The sequence below is a fragment of the Drosophila santomea genome, chromosome X (assembly GCF_016746245.2).
Source record: "Drosophila santomea strain STO CAGO 1482 chromosome X, Prin_Dsan_1.1, whole genome shotgun sequence".
Taxonomy (NCBI): Eukaryota; Metazoa; Arthropoda; class Insecta; order Diptera; family Drosophilidae; genus Drosophila; species Drosophila santomea.
Window position 1 is genome coordinate 3,523,873 of NC_053021.2, and position 20,315 is coordinate 3,544,187.

At 42.2% G+C, this 20,315-nt stretch overlaps 3 protein-coding genes across 9 annotated transcripts in view; 1 reads left to right on the top strand and 2 right to left on the bottom strand.

The window, feature by feature from the left end:
• LOC120454995 (neurobeachin) overlaps positions 1 to 20,315 on the bottom strand; it is a 159,126-nt gene that overhangs the window by 64,111 nt on the left and 74,700 nt on the right. The window lies entirely within an intron of this gene.
• LOC120454999 (TPR-containing protein DDB_G0280363) lies at positions 61 to 12,097 on the bottom strand. Of its 2 annotated transcripts, XM_039640812.2 has the most exons (3): positions 10,356 to 11,877; positions 9,246 to 9,296; positions 61 to 132 (listed from the first exon to the last, which is right to left on the bottom strand). In XM_039640812.2, the coding sequence occupies exons 1-3, from the start codon at positions 11,546 to 11,548 to the stop codon at positions 129 to 131; spliced, it is 1,248 nt and encodes a 415-aa protein (XP_039496746.1). In that variant the 5' UTR covers positions 11,549 to 11,877; the 3' UTR covers positions 61 to 128. The 2 variants fall into 2 exon arrangements, with proteins under 2 accessions (XP_039496746.1, XP_039496747.1); XM_039640813.1 differs by lacking the exons at positions 61 to 132; positions 9,246 to 9,296 and having other exon boundaries at positions 10,198 to 12,097.
• LOC120454998 (trichohyalin) lies at positions 4,620 to 6,789 on the top strand. The gene is made up of 2 exons (XM_039640811.1): positions 4,620 to 5,404; positions 5,488 to 6,789. The coding sequence occupies exons 1-2, from the start codon at positions 4,811 to 4,813 to the stop codon at positions 6,634 to 6,636; spliced, it is 1,743 nt and encodes a 580-aa protein (XP_039496745.1). The 5' UTR covers positions 4,620 to 4,810; the 3' UTR covers positions 6,637 to 6,789.

Genomic DNA, 20,315 nt, shown 5'->3' on the forward strand with positions numbered 1-20,315 from the left:
GGTATTTTAATTGATTAATTTCTTGTTGTTTTGTTATGTTTAATTTGTCGTTTAATTGCACTCGAGTTGTTTGGTTTTTCTTGTTGTGTTTATTGTATTTCTTAGTCTGTCAGTAGCGCACATCTTACTCAACTGCAAGTTAATTTGGTTTAACATTGATTTTGAGAATGTTCAAGAAAAACAAGATCCCACAAAAACCAAAAAACAAAAAACCAATCACACAAAAACTTTGCAATTTTATTTGCCAACGAGTAAATAATAACAAACTAGATTAAAAAAGAAACAAATTTTTTTTTGGAAGAGAAGAGAATAACATGGTTATCGGTCAACGGCAGGCGAAGAACTGAAGCTGCAGCAAAACAAGTGACCCACAAGTCACAACTACATTCCATATAAAATTTATAGCCAAGACGGAATAGGGGGAACAGCAAAATAAGGACAGAGACAGAGAGAGAAAGAGAGAGAGAGAGAGGGAAGGAGAGTGAGAAAGCATGGGGGTCTATGGGGACTATCAACAACCAGCAGAAAGTAGGCAACGAAAACACCATCACGAAATGAACAGAATGAGACAAGTAGAAATGAACTGCGAAATGCAAAATGTCATTGTGATGACTTTGTGGGCAGCATTTGGGCACTTTGTATACCGAAAAATACGAGCATATTCCATGAAGGCAACATGACAGCTATGTGGAGCATCAGTCACGCCCCCAACTGCCATATTAGATCTGCTCCAACCCATGCCACCCCCTGCCACCCCACCGAACCCTCGAACTTTTGACCGCTGACTGGGGACTAATAAAATTCAAGTTAAATGGTTGTTAAAAATTTATAGCAGACGCCTCGGCTTCCGTGTGCCGTTTCGCAGGCATTGAGAAAATAGCATCAGAAAGGCGAACAGAGACGCCATTTTTGGGGAGGTGGCTTCGGTTCTGCAGAAAGCAGAAGGCAGAGGGCCGCAGAGACGTAGTCAAAAAGTTGACAGGGGGTCTTGCCGCATTTTCCAGGTGAGCCACAAAAATTTCTGGCATGCTGTTCGCCAACATCTAAGGTAGTAGTTACCAATAAAAATCTAGATTTATGGCAACCATTTTAATGTAGCCAAAGGTTAAATGGCTTTCCGTTGTATAGACCCATAGGCTTAACACTTCCAGTGCGCGAATAGTCATTTTAGTTAATTAATTTCATCGTGGGTATAATACTACAGTTTATAACGAAGAAAATCAAGTGGAAACATTTGTCGCCTGACCAAAGACCTCATATGTGTGAGTTGTTCGCTTTCCCACTTTATATTTCATATTTTTTGTTTTGTTTTCCAACTCTGGCAGCAGTTACAGTTGAAGAAAAATAAGCATACAGCTGCCAGACAGTCGGACAGCAGTCTTGGTGCTCTGGTTCCTCTGACTTTGGCCATAGCATCTCCTACAGCTTTTCCCACAGCTCTGGCTCTAACTCTGGCTTTGGCTTTGGCATTGGCTTTGCCAGCCGTCATCCGTTGGCTCTTCCGCTTCCATGGATCCTGGGCGCTGGGAGCGTAATTTATCTGCTGGAGGAGCAGTTGTAAAACAGGGGGAATTCCGCCTGTCAACAGGAGTCCTACGTTTCGAGTCCTCTTTTTTCCATGGCCATAAAATTTATGCAAACCGACGTATGGCCAACAGGATGAGCGAGTGGGGCCTGAGATGTATGTATGTGTAGCTTCCCCATTCAACACAGAGGGGAGCTAGAGACAGAAAGAAATAGGGAAAAGATAGTAGGAGAGGGGGAGGTGGGGAGAGGGAAGTGCCCAGTGTATTAACTGCAGCTAAATCAAACTTTTGAGCCAAGTTATGAATTATTTGCCATTGTGCAGCAGGCGAAACATTCCTTTGTCGCTGACTTTGTCCCTTTTTGGCAGAAAGTCGAATGGTTTGTCTTTTCCCCCCACCCCGCTCCATTTACCACCCAGAAAGGACACTGCGATCCACCTGCCGAGTCATTCGAACCCCCAAGTCAATTTGAACAACATTTTGCCGCAGCTCTGGTTATACAAACAAGATTCCACATTCCGCTTCTTGGCGCCCGTTTTCTTCGAGAGGTTTCCCATGCTTTCTGCCTTTCTTATTTTTCTGCCTAGCTGTGATGATTTGCCATTTTGGGACAGGATCATCCTAGAGGCACGTAAATTGAATTGCCGGAGCCAAAAGGTTCTGGAACCTGAAGTAAACAAAAAAAAATTCCAGCAAAAATTAAGTGAAAATAATAAACCTTTCGCACACACACATTTTCTGCCGGTGGTGAATGGCTAGTGAAAAAGGCAAATGGTAAAGGACAAGCAAAAAGGCATTACACACACGTTGACCAACGGATGTCCTTCTGCCTGATGGCATTACAGTTAATTAAAGGTGAACCGATGACCACAGACTCCTGCCATCCTGCACAGTGGGTTCAAGAGTCCAGTAAATTTGATTTAAATTTAATACATCGTGTGCCGCAAACACGTTATTTGTACAGCCCACTCATACATACACATATCATGAAAGAAATTTCGTATATTGCTGTGTACCGATGACTACAAACAAATTTTTGACTGTGATAGTTGTTTATATATCTTGCAAGTGCTGCAATAAAACCACCTCAAAATGGTTGTTCTGAATAAAGGGGGATTTTGTATAACTTCCCTGATTCAATGACCAGGGAATCATTTTCAGTGGACCGGAAATTATCCCATGGTGACTGTGCGCATGTGAGAGGTCCACTAGTATGTATTTAAAAATTCTGCTCCTCCTGCTGCTGTGCTGTGTGTGTGTGTGTGTGTATGTGTGTCTCTGTGTGTGTGTGTGCGTGCGTGTGTGGGTCATGGCAAACTGGAAACTTTGCAAATGAATGGCAAGGCATTGGAAATAATGAGCCGTATTTACATTTCAAAGCGCTTGCACAGGCGAGAGCTGTAAAAGTTTTTAGCCTCCCCAACGGACTACGGGTCAAAATCAGTTACGGAACTCTGAAATGGAGAAGGATTGCGAGAAAAGAGGAATAAACCCATGGAGGCTGTTCTGGTAGTAGTAGAAGAAGTAGTATTAGTAGAAGTAGTAGTAGTCCCATTGCACACACACACGCACAGATGGAGCCTGGTAAATCTTCTCCAGAGTTGTGAGGAGTAAATTGCGAAAGCTTTCGGTGGCAGGATTGCATACAATTTGTTTTATGGCCATGGCGTGCACATTAAACGCGCACTTAATCACACGCAATGGGCGTGGTCGTCCGCCCACCGTCGTCGTCTATGGCGACAAATCAAATTGATTTCGCTTTTCTGCCATGCCCACACTGCCCTTACCCAATTTTTTCGCCCGCCCCCCTTTTGCCCCTTTTGTTGTGTTGCTTTGTGCCTTATTAAATCACTTTTATTGCCATTGAAATGTGAGAGAAAAGTTTTGCGGAGGCGACGCTGCGATGTTGCCCCCATATATGTACGTAATATGATTTTTAGCTGCTCACCAAAAAATAATTCATATTTATGGCAAAAACTTCAGTTCGTTGTGGGAAACATCGGTGTATTGATGTCTGCCGAAGAGGAGTAGAAGTATATTTCGGCTGGAACCCAGTGGCGATGTGGTCGGTTAGAGGTGGTCGCTGTTGTTGGTTGTCCACAGTGAAGCAAACATTTTGCCCACGGCCGGCCAACACACCACCTCAACGGCATCTCGAGTATTGAGTATTGAGTATCGTGTATCGGAATAGATGTCTCTTTGTGAGTCCGACAACAGCCGCCACACAAATAGACAGAGGAAACACCACAGGCTGGAGATTGAGTCAATGGTTGGTTTCAGGTCGGCATTGGTCGTCATGATTCAACTTGAACTTGGGCAGTATCGAGTGCACAAAAGACTCTGCTAGTTAAGTAGTTATGTACCAACATTTGGCAGAACTTGAACAAGAAAAATCATTTTTGAGCCCTTCTCAAGGAGCTGCGATATAGTAGCCCTGCATGTTGAACTACATTACCCATTATTCATTATCTCTTTTCCACCAGCCTCATCTACAGGCAACGGCGAGGTTTTAACAAAAAATTAAGAGGAAAAAAACCACCGACCCCTATATTCAGGCACAGCGTTTCAGCGAGGCGTGTAATTAAATTTTCATGCCACCTACCTGGGGGTTGCATGTCGAAGGGAGTGGAGTTGGAGGCTGTGGGGCAGTGGGGCAGGCGGAATATGAGAGTGGCACATACAAAGAATGCAAATGGTCGGGGCTATTCCAAAATGCAAGCATCAACGCCTTCGAATGCAGCCAAAGCAGGCGGAAGTAAATGCCGCAGCAGCGGCAGCAGTAGCCTTTCCCTTTTTCCCCCAACTGGTTTTTCCTTCTCCCTTCAATTTTCCTCTATTTTTTTTTGCTTCTCACCTGCCACTTGACAAAAACGACACTCAAGTGGTCAGGTGCTAACAAGTAGGAGAAGCGTACATGAGTTTAATTTTGGGATACTTAAATGCATACCTAATTTATTAAAGGAATTACTATATATGATTATTTAAAGCACAGAAAGGTGTAAAATGAACATGTGCTACCACATTACCAACGAATACCCTGTAATTCGGCTATCCTCAGCATGCTTTGAAAGCATGTCGATTTAACCTGCCAGATTCGATTGGATAAACAAACGATACAAACGAAACAAGCAAACAAAACAACAGCCTTCGAGCAATAACACAAACAGACGACAACAACTGAACAAAGAAACAACCCAAACAGCTAAGGGAGAAATTTGCTATTGCGATTTTCCCCCTCCCCGTGGCCATCAGTCGATATACATACATACATCGAGTTCGCCAAGATGCCGATGGTGATGCCATGTCGTTCGCGTGCTGCCATGAAACTGCACGCAGACTGCTATGATCGACTAAGGAAACCGATTTATCTGGAAACGCCACCATTATCAACAATCGATGAGGAGCCAATGTGCGGGGTGCGCAGAGATAGGCCCGTGAAGCCTAAGGTTGCGAGGCGACCACTGCCGCCTGGCACAAAGCTACCAAATCCACAAAACATACCCGGACAGAAGGTACGTGCGACGGTGGGTGGCGGCAAGGCGCCACCACGAGCCCGCCGATACGACGGCGCCAAGGCCACGTTCTTTCACATCAAGGGTCAATCGTGGGAGTCCAAGGGCTATGCGGAGTTGTCGCAGGGCGAGCTGGATCGCATGAAGGCCTCGAGGCCGCGGACCACCGAGGAGCGTCGGGCGGAACAGGATCGCCGGATGGAGGAGCAGCAATTTCACACGGCCGAAGCGGAGCGTATGCGCAATTATTTCCATGACATCGACGAGCAGCGCAGGGAAAAGGAACGCGAAACCCAGAAGAGGGACGATGACGAGGCCGATGAGGATGTGAATGAGGAGCGGCGAGTGGAGGCCAAACGATTGCAGGTAGTTGGTGCGATAAAATCGCAAAAGTATACGATGTTTATGCCATAAACAATAGATTACAATCGATCAACGCCACATTGTAGGTTCTTCATCGCGCCTTAGATGCCAAATACGAGTCAGATGTGCGAGTGAAAGACGCCACCCGTGCGATTTCCGAGGCCAAATGCAGTGCCATGTGGACGGCACAGATTCAGGAAAGAAAACTCCTCAATCGCATTCAACTCGATCACGATGAGGAGATGGCCTGCAAGAATCGAGACTACAACAATGCCAAATGGGGCACGGTCGAGCAACAAGATCAGGCCGAAGAGGAAAGACGCCGGCAATTTGGTAACGCTGTGCGTGAGCAAATCACTGACCGCGAAAAGTTGCGGTTCCTTGCCCAAGATCGTCTGCGTTTGGAGGCGCGAGACTTGCGTGCCGCCGTCGATGAGTATAAAAAAGCTGAATTGGCAGAGGGTGAAATGCGATCCCGCCGCAAGTTGGCCTACAGGGATGAACTCAATAAGTACACCAATTTGCATCGCAATTTCGTACGGATGATGTGCGAGCAGGATCAAAGGGATGAGAACAGAGCCTACGAGTATCTAAAGCTCAAGGAGCAGCAATTGAAACAACAGAGGGCGGAACGCGAGGCCATCGCGGCGGATGAGAAACGCAAACGGGATGTCCTGTTTGCGGTGGGCCAAAAGATACTCGATGCCAAGGATAATCGCGAGGAGATGCATTTCCTGGCGGAACACGAGCGCCTCGAAAGGAAGTACAGAGAAAACGAACGGAAGGCGGCCGAGAAGGAGCGCAAAATGGCTGCCGAACTCAAGCGGGCCAATATGGAGCAAATGGAGCATCTAAGCCAAATGAAGGCCTGCTATTACGTGCAACGTGAACGCGAACTGAAGGAGATGATCGAGTATCGCAAGAAGCACGAGGAGCAAATGAAGCGCGAGGCCGATGAGCAGGCCATCAAGAAGGCCTGCCTTCGCTCCAGTGTCTCGTGCCAAATTGAGGAGCGGGAAAAGACTCGTCGCCGCGAACTGGAGGACGAGCACTTGGCCTTCGAAAGGGAGAGGGCAGCTGAGGCGCAGCGCCAAAAGGAAATCGATACGGTGATCACCGTCAAACTGGATGATCTACAAAAGCGAGGCTGTCTGCCCAATTTGGCGGTGCGATCGCTGAAAGGTCGTGTCGCCAATGCTGGCAACAAAAAGAAGCTGGGCGCTGAATTCACTTAGATAAATTCATTTGCTAATGACTCCCATATACACACAGAATCGCACACATACACACACACACAAACTCAAGTTGACAATGGCATAGATGATGAATTTTTGAGCTCGGCGGAATTAAAACTTGCAGCACATATACTCGTATATATGTATATATAATATATATGTGTATAGCATCATAGCATCCTGTGGTGGCAACTTTTCTGTGCATTCCCCCGCCTTTTTGTTTGCTGTCAATTCAACAAGTTAAAACTGCAGACCGCAGACGGAAAGATATATAGACTGGCATTCATTAAGCCGCAGCTGATAGAGCAAACAAAGTTTTTCCTATCGCTCCGCTCACTCTTCACATGCATTAAATATGCACACTCGTTTCGGGATTCAGTTCAACTAAAAGTCAACTTTATCCTGTCGCAATTGCAGCTGCAAAAATAATTAGCCACACAAGTCATCATAAAATGGCATTGAAAGGCAGTTGGGCTGCGGTAAAACTCTTTAATTTCAGATAAATTATTAACTGGTTTATGAACTAGGGAGATCGGGAATTTTTACTGAATATTTGTATATTTTAATCAACAGATAACGATAAAAACGAACCGAAACACGCAGGAGAATCGAGTATAAATCACAAAAGAGGCGCCCCAGCCACGCCTTCTAGCACAAAGCTATCAATTCTGTAAAGTCACAGAGCAGAACGCTGAGATTAATTGAGTTGGATAAATTTCGCCGGGCTAATACGTCTTTGGGAATTAACCCACGATAGATGAGTGGGGGTTAAAACGCGCACAGAGGCACGCACACACAGACACACTAGGATTAGGGTAAATTAAGTTGAGTTTAAGTAGAGAGCATTTGTTTCACTTAAATTAGCTTAAAGCGAAATTAATTTCACTCCACCGACTATTGATTCGATTTTGTGAATTTTCACAAGATACCATTCGTGGCCGAATGGGTTAAGCTGACCGTGACTGCATGCTGTGGGTCATCCATCCTCATAGCGATGGTAGGCAGCGGGTTAATGATGCAGAAGAATATTGCCCTTGAATGAACCAGCAGCAAACCAAAAAGGCCGAGATGAATGGGTTTCTCGGCTAGCAGAAATATCTCTCAATGGCTTAAATACTTGCCATGATGCAGCATTTATGGGAAATATTCACATACACACACGCATACTCCCACACACACGCATACTCACACATGTACCACACAATATAATTGTCAGATCCTGCCTGTCGAACACAAAACCAAAATCATAGCATACTTTTCTATACAGTTCAGGGCAATAGCGTATATTAAAATCATTCAAGAGTCCTAAACATTTAGGTAAAATGCAAAAATTCATACCTAGCTATATAAAATACTTTGGACTATAAATATAAGAAACACTTATTTTACGACTCCATATTCCCATCGTGTGACCTATTGTGTTGAACGCATGTGTAATATTTGTTAAATGCGGAGCACATATGTATATATGCACACGCACACACACATACGTAGGCAATTGGAAAGAGGGTAGCTGTGTGCTTGGTAAAAACAAACAATAGTAAAACTGATTAAGTCGGGGAAAACCACATCAAGCTAAACGATGATGAAGAAAAGACCAAAAGATTACGAACGTTGAACGCAGAACGCTGAGCACAAAAGGGAGAGACAAATGGTTGCAAGAAGGGGAAAAATGGAGGGGCAGTGAAGAAAGAGGAGGAGAAACAGGAGGCATGGAGAGGAGGACGGACATGTGGGGAAAGTTAACTTGATGCGGGCCAAGGATAGACAAACACACATGGTCACTGGAGATGAAAACGAGGTCCAAGGAATAAAAGAATACAACAAGAAAATTCTACCACATATCGAATAATTGAAAGGATATATGTATGTACCCATACATACGTACATACATTTATATATGACAGATAGAAAGTCTGCTGCGACAATTTGTAAGATATGATAGTAATGCTCCACAGCTTTTCTTCATTTCTTACCCTGTCGTCTTCCCTTTTTCCTTCGCACATTTGGCATTTTTTTTTTTTTCATTTTTACTCCAACAATGACAGCAAAATTAGTCATTGTCCTCGTCTTCAGCTCCCGTCATTTGCATATATGTGAGAGCGTCTGGCTGTGGCTGTGTCTATGTGTTTTGCTAGTCCTGACAATTATGTACAATTTACTTTGCATAACACTCGAAAGCAGAGGTTTAAAAGCCAGGCCAGGAATGAGGAGACTGGGACTACAGGACAGAGACCTGGCTAAAGCCAACTAGTTAGCATATTTGTTGTTCCAGTCCCCCAAGTGGTTAAAACCCAGGGAAAAGCTAAAATAAAAAAAAAACGGAAAGGAGAACAAAAAAGGAAGGAATTGTGGGGTGAAAAAGCAGAAACTGAAACTAGAAAAATTAAAGCGAAGTTAACCCAACAATCTAAACAAAAGTAAAAAGTTTCGAGAGGACCAGCCACATGGAAGGGACGGAATTTTAAACTAGCGCCCCCTCTCCTTCTCTCTCTATAAGCGGAATACACCAAAATCGGAACCCGAAAACAGGAAATAAAAAGTTAAAACCAAATAAAATCAAATATGCAAGAATCTGTATGTTTAAGTAGTTTTGGATGTAACCTTACTAGTACTCTTTGCACACCACACCTGTGCGATTGTGTTGAATGGCTTCGCAGCTGCAAAAAGTTGGGAATTATTAGAGCTGGGCTTAGCAATGCAGAGAGAGAAAAAACGGGTGACAAATTGACGGTGGCGTATGTGTGTGAGTGAGTGTCTTTCTAAGCGAGAGAGAGAGAGAGAGAGATAAAGAGAGAGAGAGGGGTTGAGTTGGATTTTTCGGTGTTATGTGGTGGACTATAAAGAAAAAAAAATCACGTGATTTACGTGCAAAAAGGTGGGCGGGTGCAAGTTCTGAGTGAAAGAAATGTTATTGAGGTTCAAAGAGAAAAAAGTGTGCAGATTGGTGAAAAATATGACCACTTCTCTCAGCAAGTTTGGCTATTAGTATATCATTTTTTTCGATTACTTAGGGTGAGAGGCAACCTTTTTATCGTGATGTATGCGGAATATAAATAGGTTTAATCAATGGTGAGATAGGACTAAGGTGAACAGTGCAAGCCGAAGACCAAACCAGTGGTGAAGGGTGAGGGGGATAAAGAACAGGTGAGAAACAGTGAATATAGGCAAGTGAGAAAACGAAAATAGGCGAATAATAATGTTTGAGATATGCTGTGCAAAATATTTTTTGAAAAATTCTCAATAATTTTGTTCATCTATTTTTTGTGTCGGTTTTTGCTTTTTGGTTTGGATTTCCTTTTTTTTTTTTTGTTTTGGCTTGTGTTTGACTTGGTTTTTGGTTTCTTTTCAGCTGGTTGGCTTATGGTTTTTGACTTTTTGCTAACCTTGTGTGGGGTGTTTCGCTTTGGGCAATTTTGTGATTTTGGTTGCATTTGGTTCGATTGTTGGTGAGCGGAATTTGAAAAATTGATTTTGCATTTATTTCGATTTGATTTGGCTTTGATTTTTGATTTGGCGATTTTCGATTCTCGATTTTGATTGATTTTGTATTTTGGTTTCGGTATACATATATATATTGATCGATTGAAGTGCAATATGGTGAAGGGCTGTACAGGTATGAGAGCTGAGATATCGAATTGAGTTTTGAGTAGTGATCTGATTTGAATCTGAATTAGAACTTTTCCGATATGCTATAGATGCGCTTAACGCTAACGCACTTGCGTCGCAGTCGCTCGCACTCGATTTCCCTGAAGTCTGCGTGAGAATTGGCGCCCAACGTTGTCGCCTGTCCCGAAATGCTAAGATGGTGGTGATGATGATGCTCCTGTCCAGTGGCGATGTCGTCGATGGCGATATGATGAATCCTAGTTAGCTGTTGTCGTGTGGCGGCACAAATATCCGGTTCACTGGTTGCTCCTCCCACGTAAGAGTGCTGCTCCTCACGATCCTCCTGCTCGCCGTTCTGCTCCTCCTCCTCGTCGTCGTCGTCGTCTACCTCAGCTGGAGAATACTGCTGCTCTTCGGATTCAGCAAGATCGTCCAAAGTCTCTGCCAGATACTGTATCTGCTCTTCCTCACACTGAGGGCACTGTGGCTCTTCGATTGATTCTCTTGGCTGATACTTTATCGGTTGGGTTCTCTGATTCTGACTGATAATGGCCCTCTTGAGCTCCACAAATAGTGGTGATGAGGGTTGCAGTTGCACTGGTGGCACCACCACAGCCGCTTGTCCCGGCTGATCGAAGAGGCTAGATGGTATCTCACCGCCAGCTGGTAGGGGTTGACTTGTTATAACAGCCGCTGCTCCCAGGACACTGTGATGATGCCCCGAACCGGCGCCAGCCTCCGGATGTATGCGATTATCCGAGTTGGTCGATGAGAACTTCGAGAGTAGCGATCTTGAGCTGACCTTATTCTTCAGCTGCTGCTGCTGCAGATAGTAATAGTCGCGTGGTAGGGAGTTTGTGGCATGCAACGGATCCTCTGGATCGTAGTAGCCCAAGGCGGCGGGACGAAACAGGCCGGGAGTGCTCAGCGAATGCTGTTGATTTTGGTTGGATTGCGACTGGGAATGTGACTGCGATTGCGACTGCGATTCCTGATCGTATGAGTCACTTATTACGCTGGCCGTAGAGGCGGTGGGCGTAGTCGCGCTGCCCAACGTCGACTGCGAACCGGCGGCAGCGGCCGCGGCTGCGGCGGCAGCGGCAAATTGAGCGCCTAGCAACGGCGTCAATCCCGCCAGGAATTGTTCCTGCTGCTGCTGCTGGCGCTGTTCGTCGAGTTCGCGGCGATAGGCTTCGATTTGATCGCTGGGCGATGGGGTATTACTGTGGATGCAGCCCTGAAAGAAATCCAATGCCTCGTACAGGATGAAACACAGGCCCAGGACGAGGAATGTCTCCATCATAAGCAGCAGCTGGTAGCCATTTAAATGTTTGCCGAGCGGAAACGGAACGAAACGGAACGGAACGGAAACGGCTGGACTAAGTCGACTGTGTAAAACGTAGCCAAACAAAATGTAACGAAACGGAACGGAAGTGAACGCGCGATACCGATTAAAACTGAACGGAAAAACCTTTTATACTCGATTTCAATTTCGTCTCTTGGCTTTCGCTTTATTTTCAACACTTTGGCACTTCATTTTCCCTCATTTGGCTTCTCTTTTGTGTCGGCTTTTTTTTTACTCGGTTTATTGTTTTTTTTTTTTTTTGTCTAGGGGTTGGGCTTTATCCTTGGCTGGAAGTGAAATTGAAACCGAAACGGTTCCTTTGTTATTCAATGCAAATTAATTTCGAATTTGTTTGTCGTTTGTTTTGTCGGTTTTCTTTCGCCTTTTGCGCACTTTTCATTTGCATAAATTAAATACCTAATTTATATGTATCTCATTTTTGATTGATTTAAAGATTTTTAGGTGCTTTTGTAGTTGTATTTTAAGTAATAGACAGGCAAACACACATACATTGACACATACACATACCAGTACATTTACGTTTATATATATACAACAAAATTCATATTGAGTATATACTATAAATAGTTATTTACAGCAGATCTGGCCACAGCAGAAAAGCAGATAGTGGACAAAAGTTCTAGCTTTGTTGTATTTTTTTTTATATTTTATGTTTATTGTGCTGTGTGCGTGTGTGTGAAAAGTTTGCAATGGCTTTTTTGGCATCGGTGTGAGTGTGCTGAAATTTCGAATTCATAAAAGAAACATTAAAACTCGAGACCCCGAGGGAGTGTCAGCTCCATAGAACAGCTCGTAAAGCCCTCAAAAATATATATGACAAAGAGCAACTTTTTAAATCAATGATAAGGGACCACACAAAAAGGGAACACTCAATGGAACAAATAGTAAACCATTCAAAACTCTCTCTCTCTTAAAGCTAAGCTTTTGCGCAAAAAATTCGATGAATTATTGAAGATAACCAATGGAACCTCATCGACTCAGTTTGTTTCTTAATTCAATCGATAAGTTACCCCGAAGAGCCAATTCAAACTGTCTGGCAACTGAATGTGCATAAGTGTGAGTTATTTCATACTTGAACTCATGTCTTATTCATGGTGAAATTTGAGTGTATACGAAGTAAGATGAAATATGCTTGTTTATGCATTGAACATGTTGCACTATTTGCGCAAGGATATTGTTGGGCTTTCCCCCAGATCACTCTGTGAAACTGTTTGCATTCCAGATTTTGTTGCACTTTTAATGGTCAAAACATCATACATATTCGCATGCTTTTTCTTTTGTTTGCCAGTTGCCAATTGAATGGTTTTTGGACTCCCCGCTGTCATTATTATAACGATTACTATTGGGATTGTCGGACGACGGTTATGCAGTTGAAATATTTCGAAATATTTCGCATATTTGATAAATTGACAGCCATGAAAATTGAATGGACATAAACTCCAGTGTAAACAATTTTATTGGCTAACGCAAAGTGCCAGTGCCCTTCTGTGGGGTTAAAGTTTCAATTGAATCTGAACAATATAACTTCGATGAATTTTTACAGGCATTTAACTGACATCAAAGTCATAATAATCATAAAAATCAACGAAAAATGTACGAATAATAATCATAAAAACATTTTCGTGTGGTTTTACACTGCTACCCCTTTTTTTTTTTGCTTTATTTAAGACCGACAGTGGGGCAATGATGCGGAAAAGGGCAAAACAGAAGTCAGGTTCGCAATCTCATTCCATTTTTTTTTCCTTTTCTAACCCCCAGTAATATACCATGACCAAGTCCCAATCCGAAAATTCCGGGTGCCCATCAAAATGCACAACGTGTCGTTATTTATGCCCAACCCTGTTCTTAAATCCTCTTTCTAACCACTTGGGCTTAACCCTTAGCATGACAAAGCGGGCCTCGGGTCCCAAATGGACCCCCAAAAGCGGAGGACAAAACACAGGAGAATGCATAAGCCGCGAAACGAATTGAGGCGGCCAAACAGGATATACGAAATAAAGGAGTTTATTTAAGGCATAACACCGATAGAAATGGCTTTTAACCTTGCGATTTTTTCTTAACCCGGCTTAAACAGCGAATTTTTATAAATCTTTAGTTACAAAATAAAGCGAAAAATAAACAATAATGTAAATAATAACAATTAAAACAAATTGAACACCGTAATCCATGTCAGACTTAATATGCCAAAAATGCTGCACAAATTAAAAACTCAACTTTTTACAGTAAAAACTCACAGCTAATGAATACGAATACCCACCAATAACTTACGGAAGACAGGCAGTTCAAACCGAAAATTCATTCGGCTCAATTTGCTTATAAAAAAAGGAAAAAAAACTTTTTCACCCGATTTGTTTTGATTTCTGATGTCGAGGCACTCTCTAATTAAATTTTTAATGTGTGTCTGTGGGGTATAAGACAGATGGGGAAAAAAGGGAAAAACTTTTCCGGCTGCTGCTGCTGCTTGGAAAACTTCAAACAAATTCCAAGTAATTGCACATTGAAATTGACAGGGACAGCAGGATAGAGGAAGAGAGGGGGAGAGAGAAAAAGTCTGGGAGAGTGAAAGAGTAGGAGGCAGACGGCTGTGATGGGTAAGACAGAGACGGGGCACAAGACTGCAGTCTATGGGCCAAGTTAAGGGCACATTGTTATGCCCACGTTCAACTTTACATGGCCCGTAGTCAGTGCAAAGTTAGTCCCCAGCAAGAAAAACAAAAAAATGCTAACGAGGGACCGTACATAAATATATAGAAAGTGCGAGAGAGAGAGAGAGATAGAGAGAGAGATGTCGATAGGGCGAGTAAAAGAGAAGGACGGGGAATGAGTGCTGCCTGAACGAGTGCAGCTTAAAATTGTTACCAACAATTTAATCATTGAAAACCATTAAAAAGCTAACAACAAGAAACTTTCCCCATCTCCCCGTTTTTCCGTGATTTTTCCAACAGTTTTCTTCATATTTTTTTTCTTTTTTTTGTTCTTGTTGTTGTTTTTGCTTTAATTGCTGTACACAATGCAGCTGTGATTATGGTCACCAGAAGTGTGGAAGCGAGACAGCAGATGCGCACGAAAGAGAGAAGCGCTGAGGAGAAAAACACGAGATCCATTAATTTCATTTCGCTATTTTCGCTATTTTTCTCTTTTTTTTCCGCTTTTTTTTTTAATTTTTGTTTTATTGTTGTAAAATTAAATTCTACAGTTTGTGCAATTTTTCCTACATGGCCTTTAATTAGAAAAGGAAGGAGATGGCTGGCCGAAGGATGCCATTACATCTGCGTCAGTCATTTGTTTTCGGAACACACGAGTTCATGTCATGGTCAACACATGCGAAGACAACAAACAAAATAAAAATGCGGAAAAGCCTACAATTGAAGAAAGACGCACTCTAAATCCTCTACAAAATTTAAGTTATTTCAGATGTTCTACTACCCTTACATTTTTAATTTGTTTAAAGCGATTAATTTTCCAAAATTTCAGATAGTTACCAATAACAGCAGTTTCTCAATACTAGCACAGTTTTTTTCTTTATTTTATATAAATTCTCGAGCAGTTGAGATTATTGTAGAGCCTGCATATGGACACTCTGCATTGAAGGTTATATATTTCAACGGCAACTGTCACGCTGCTGGAATTCAGCTACAGCATTTTTCTTGGCCGCTGTTGTTGTAGTTTTAGTTGTTGTTGTTGTTGACTGTTGGAGGCACTTCATTGTGTGGCCGAAATGGGGGAGGTGGGGTAAATTGTTGTAGTAGCAGTGGTGGCAGGAAAATGGGGGTCGGTAAAGGGCTGGCAGCAAAAGTAAACCAACATAAGTGTTGCGTCGTTCGTTCGTTTTATTGTTGTGTGTTGTGGAAACCGGATGCAGCACATGGACCGAGGCTCGGACCTCAGCAGGTCATGTTAACTAACCTCCTTTTGGTACCCCTGACCCACCCAACCACCGAACCACCGAACCTATCTACCAGCCAACCAGTCGCCCCTGTACATTCTGCTGCTGCTATTGCATCCCGCTCAGTTTTGTCCTTGTGCCGCCTGCCTGTGCAACATAAATTTTTAAAACGCTTGCCACTGCGGCTTGTCAACTGCAGCAACCTTGCCCTTGCTGCTTGCCACGCCCTCCAAAGCGACCACCGCCCCCAAAGGGCCAGCAATTGTGACAATTTTAAAACAATTACATACAACAAACTCAATGAGCAGCACACAGACGAACATAAATTGACCAACCGTACAGTGAAAGAGAAACAGGGCACTAGTTCCAGTGGCCGAGTTAACAATTTGTGCAATCCGCATTCACGTGCTGACCGCAAAAACCAACGGAAACATGAGATCATTATGCCACGCACTCCGCGGTTGACATCATGAGTACATATCCAGCATATCTCTGATGAATTGGGTTTGCTATTCGAATGGGTTGCATCGAGTGTCAATTAACGCAATCAAATTAACCAGCAATGTTAAATTAACTCGGGAATGTCATTAATAAATATCATGTTGTAACATTAAGTTGCATCACATAATCAACGCAACTGCCACAGCAATTTAAAACTCATACTCATATAAAATGTAACGACGTGGTGTAACTCAACTATAAATTAAATGCTGTAAGAAGAGTTGAGTTTCCAGTTTCAACATACATTTGGTGCATTGCTTTTGGCATCCTCTTGTATCAAAGAGATATGCTGAGAACACATATTTTAGAAAAATCACATGTGACAAGCTCTGCTGATCTTTAATCATGAGACTGCTCCCCGAAGAGCCGCGCCGCCAAAAAAAAAAAAAAAAAACCACCAGAATACCACTTCCATTCCAGCACTTCTCGTGCCATCTGCATATCCGTGGTGCAAACTTTTGAAGTTTGTTTTCGTTCAATTTGCTAAGCAAACAACTGAACCATTAAGAACATCTTCAGCGTCAGACGAACGAGTTCATCTGGAAGTGGAAGTGGAAGTGAATGGGGATGAGGAAGTAGAACTAGAAGCCCGCGGCGACGAGGATTTGCAGACTGTGGTCGTCGTGGCGGGACTTGCAAAATAATTAACCGAAAAACTAAAGCGATTGCTAGCGGGCAAGCTTTAAGCTTAACGAATTTCTACATGCATGTTGCACTTAACCGACTCTTTTGTGTACCATCATATTATATCCTTTTGCATTTAAATTCCTTTCCATGCTATTTTTAATATGCAAAGTATGCATATATGGATTTTATTTTATTCCCCATCGCCCCGGCACATGATGTTTGCTTTCAGTTTCGCATCGAAGAATGCCTTTTGTGAGGGCCTTGCTGGCTGGCTGTCTGTCTGAACCCCTTGTATTTTTCAAACTCTTCGTGCTCCCCCGTACTCCGTATTCCTTTTCATTTTTTTTTGCCTTCAGCTGGTCATTAAAAATATGAAATTTCATGGGGGTACACACTCGTCCACACACACACCGGGCACACCACTCAATGGAACACTTAAATGAATTACAGTTCTCAGCTGGGTTTTTGCATATTCCTCCTTTTTTTATTTTGTTCATCGAAATCTGTTCGAATTGAATGGCTGGCCGGATAGCCGGGTAAAAAGAAGATGGCAGGACGAAGCAGATTGGAATATGTTTTTGTCCGATTCATGGGCGCCTATAGACAAGAGAGAGAGAGAGACAAACCGACATTGGATCTTGGCACTCCTCGCTTGCATTCTCCTTTTCACTGCCATTTTGCAGGAAATCTGGCCTTTTGCTGACCGCCTCCTTCGTTAAAAAAATCCCTTTAATTTTTATGCTTTCAAATGTAATTGTTTTCACTAGTCTGATTTTATCGCAGTATTCTATTTGAATACGATTTGATCATATTTGTACAAGAAGATAATATTAATGTTATATAAAAGCAATATATCGATGACATTTTTTTCGAAGAAATAATAGTTCGAAGCAATCCAATTACCAATTTCCCCTTCCAATTGTCAGCACACAAACCTATCGATGATAAGCACCGGGATATCCCATTGGGTATCTGACACAACGCAAAACAACAATAATGGAATGAATTTGAACTCCCACATGGCCACGCCTCCTTACAGACACACAACATACTCACAGTGTCACAAGCACACACACAGACACATAGAAATGTGTCAGATGGCTTGGATGTTGGCTGCATTATTTGACGGCCATTGAAAAAGTTTGCCACAAATGAAATGGCCCAAAGGAGCTGTCAAATCCGATGCGTTATAACATTTACTATGAGTCTGCTGGGGCGTAGAAGGGGGTCACAAGGGTTAAGGGTGAAAAGGGCGGCCAGACAAAGCGACGAGCAAAAGTTGCACAAAAATTGACAAAACATAAATAAAATATGGCGCAAACAATAAGGAAGATTTTCGGATGGCTTTTGGGGTTGGGGAGCAAAAGACATGTGACAGAAACAAATGCCAGGTGGAAATTTTTCGGGGAGTAGAGGAGTGAGACGTTAATATCACCCGTTAAGTATTGACACAAGTGGTGGAGTGGAAGAGTGCCGACAGACAAACAAACAAACAAACGAAATGATGAAAGAACGCCTGGCGGCAGGGTTGCCATCGTTATGTAAGAGCAAGCCAACTGCCAGAGTTGCCATCGTTATATATATCCAATTGCCATTTTACAATGATGACGTAATTGATTTTTAAGCAAATACAAATACACTTTGTCAGTGAAAAGAGAAAAGGGCAAAGTGGGGGAAAAAGAGCGGAATAAGAAAAGATTTCCAAATAAATAAAGCAAAACGTGCAAACATCGATGACGACGAGTGCTTGTTGAAAACCTTAGCCTAGAACCCCTCACTCACATAAAAGGGGAAAAGCGGAGTGAAAAACCCCGAGTATATCAAGTAAAAAGCAAAGAAAGAACCCAAAGCTGTGGGATGGTTGGATGGGATGCTCCATCTCCAAGAGAAGCTACAAGCTCCAAGAAACGTGCCACGAATGCAGGTGAAGCTCAGGTGTACGCGTGTATTCGTGTGTGTGTATGTGTGTGTGCAGCCACTTTTGAGTGCTTGCACAACGGGCACGACTTTTCTTTATTTACACTTGCTTGTTACATCAACATACACACTTACTCACTCACTGCCAAAAAAAAATAAGGAAAAAAGAACGAAAATGGCGAAAGTCACCACTTGAAAAAATCAGCGTATAGAATGCCAATAAATTTTAATGAGTACTTCGAAATGGTTGCAACAACTACAATTAAGTTTACGCATATTTAAATACCTCAAGTTATTTCCCAAGTACCATTTATTATTAAAGATCAACACTTTAATTTCTACTTCTGAAAGTCTTCAGATTTAATTGAATTTCTTAGAAAGCTTTTTAAATGTTACCCGATCACAATAGCACATTTTTTGTCACAGTGATCTAAAAAGAAAAATCCTGACAAAATCCTTGAGTGCAATAAAGAGAGAGAGAGAGAGAGTGGAACTTACTCCGTGATTCCAACTCTTTATAAAGCGTTCTACCCCAACCAAATTCAAACACCTTCCACCGAAAAGGAAGAAATTATCTGGAACGGTTCAAGGGTCAAGCCAGAGTCCCAAAAAATCAAGGAGACGAACTTCGAACTTGAGTTGGGTCATTGGCAGCTAATTTGTGCTTAAGACCTAGAATCCAATGCTTAGCTTCAAGCTGAGCTTCAATGCTTAGCTTTTTAGCTGAGATTTTTTCAACGAAATAAATGTTATCTTTCATTTCAGCTTTCTAGGGGTCTAATCGAACGATTAAAATGATTAATTAATTAATTGAATACTTATTTATTATTGCCACGCCATTGCCAAACATGTGTTTAACTGAATATTGAACATTTAAAGCCGAAAAGCTTAAGCCATCAACTTCTGCCTTGAAGCTGTGCTCGTGCATAACATGCTCTATATATTTCTATATATATTTTGATATATATATATATATATATATATATACGTGAGTGTTTTGTGTACGTGTATGTGCTCTGGTGCAAAAGCTTAGATTAGTCATTTGCATCTGTCAATACCAAATATCCGCAAGTCCATTGCCCCTCATTAAAGGACATAATCCACTTTCCAAATGGACTCTATTGATTCGAGCAGCAGCGATAATAGCAACAATAACTCCACAGCAACAGGAACAGCCAATAACAACAACAACCAACATCCATCCATAAACAATTAGTCGAACAAAAGGTATTGCAGTCTGAAGCTATTGAATGAGTTAAATTCACTTGGGTGTTCAATCAAAATTGTTGCAGCCATAAATGGTGTTTGCAATAGTGATGATGATTCCGGGTTAAAGTCCAAGAGGCCATTTAATTGGACAAACCCGATTTAATTATGTCCACCAGTTCGGTTCAATTCGATGATGAGCCGTCTTAGGTGTCTCTAGTCAAATTATAAACATAACTAAAGCCTTCTTCTGTCAGAGTTTTAAGGTTAAAGATAAATATGCGATGACGAAATATTTGCACCAATAAAACCCATTTTTTTGAATGATATAATAATATTTAAAACTCTTCAATTGTATAATATTTGAAATTTATATTCCGAATTTTTATTTAATAATGCTGTAAATAGCATTAAAAGAGTAACTGGAAAAATAGAAAGCCCTGTATTTTAAAAAGGAAAAAATGTACATGGCACGTTCTACGCCGCAAAAAGAACTCGAAAAGTTGCGGAAGAAGGAAAAGAATAGCCTATATAAGGATTTCTTATCGATGATGAAACTGAAAATGA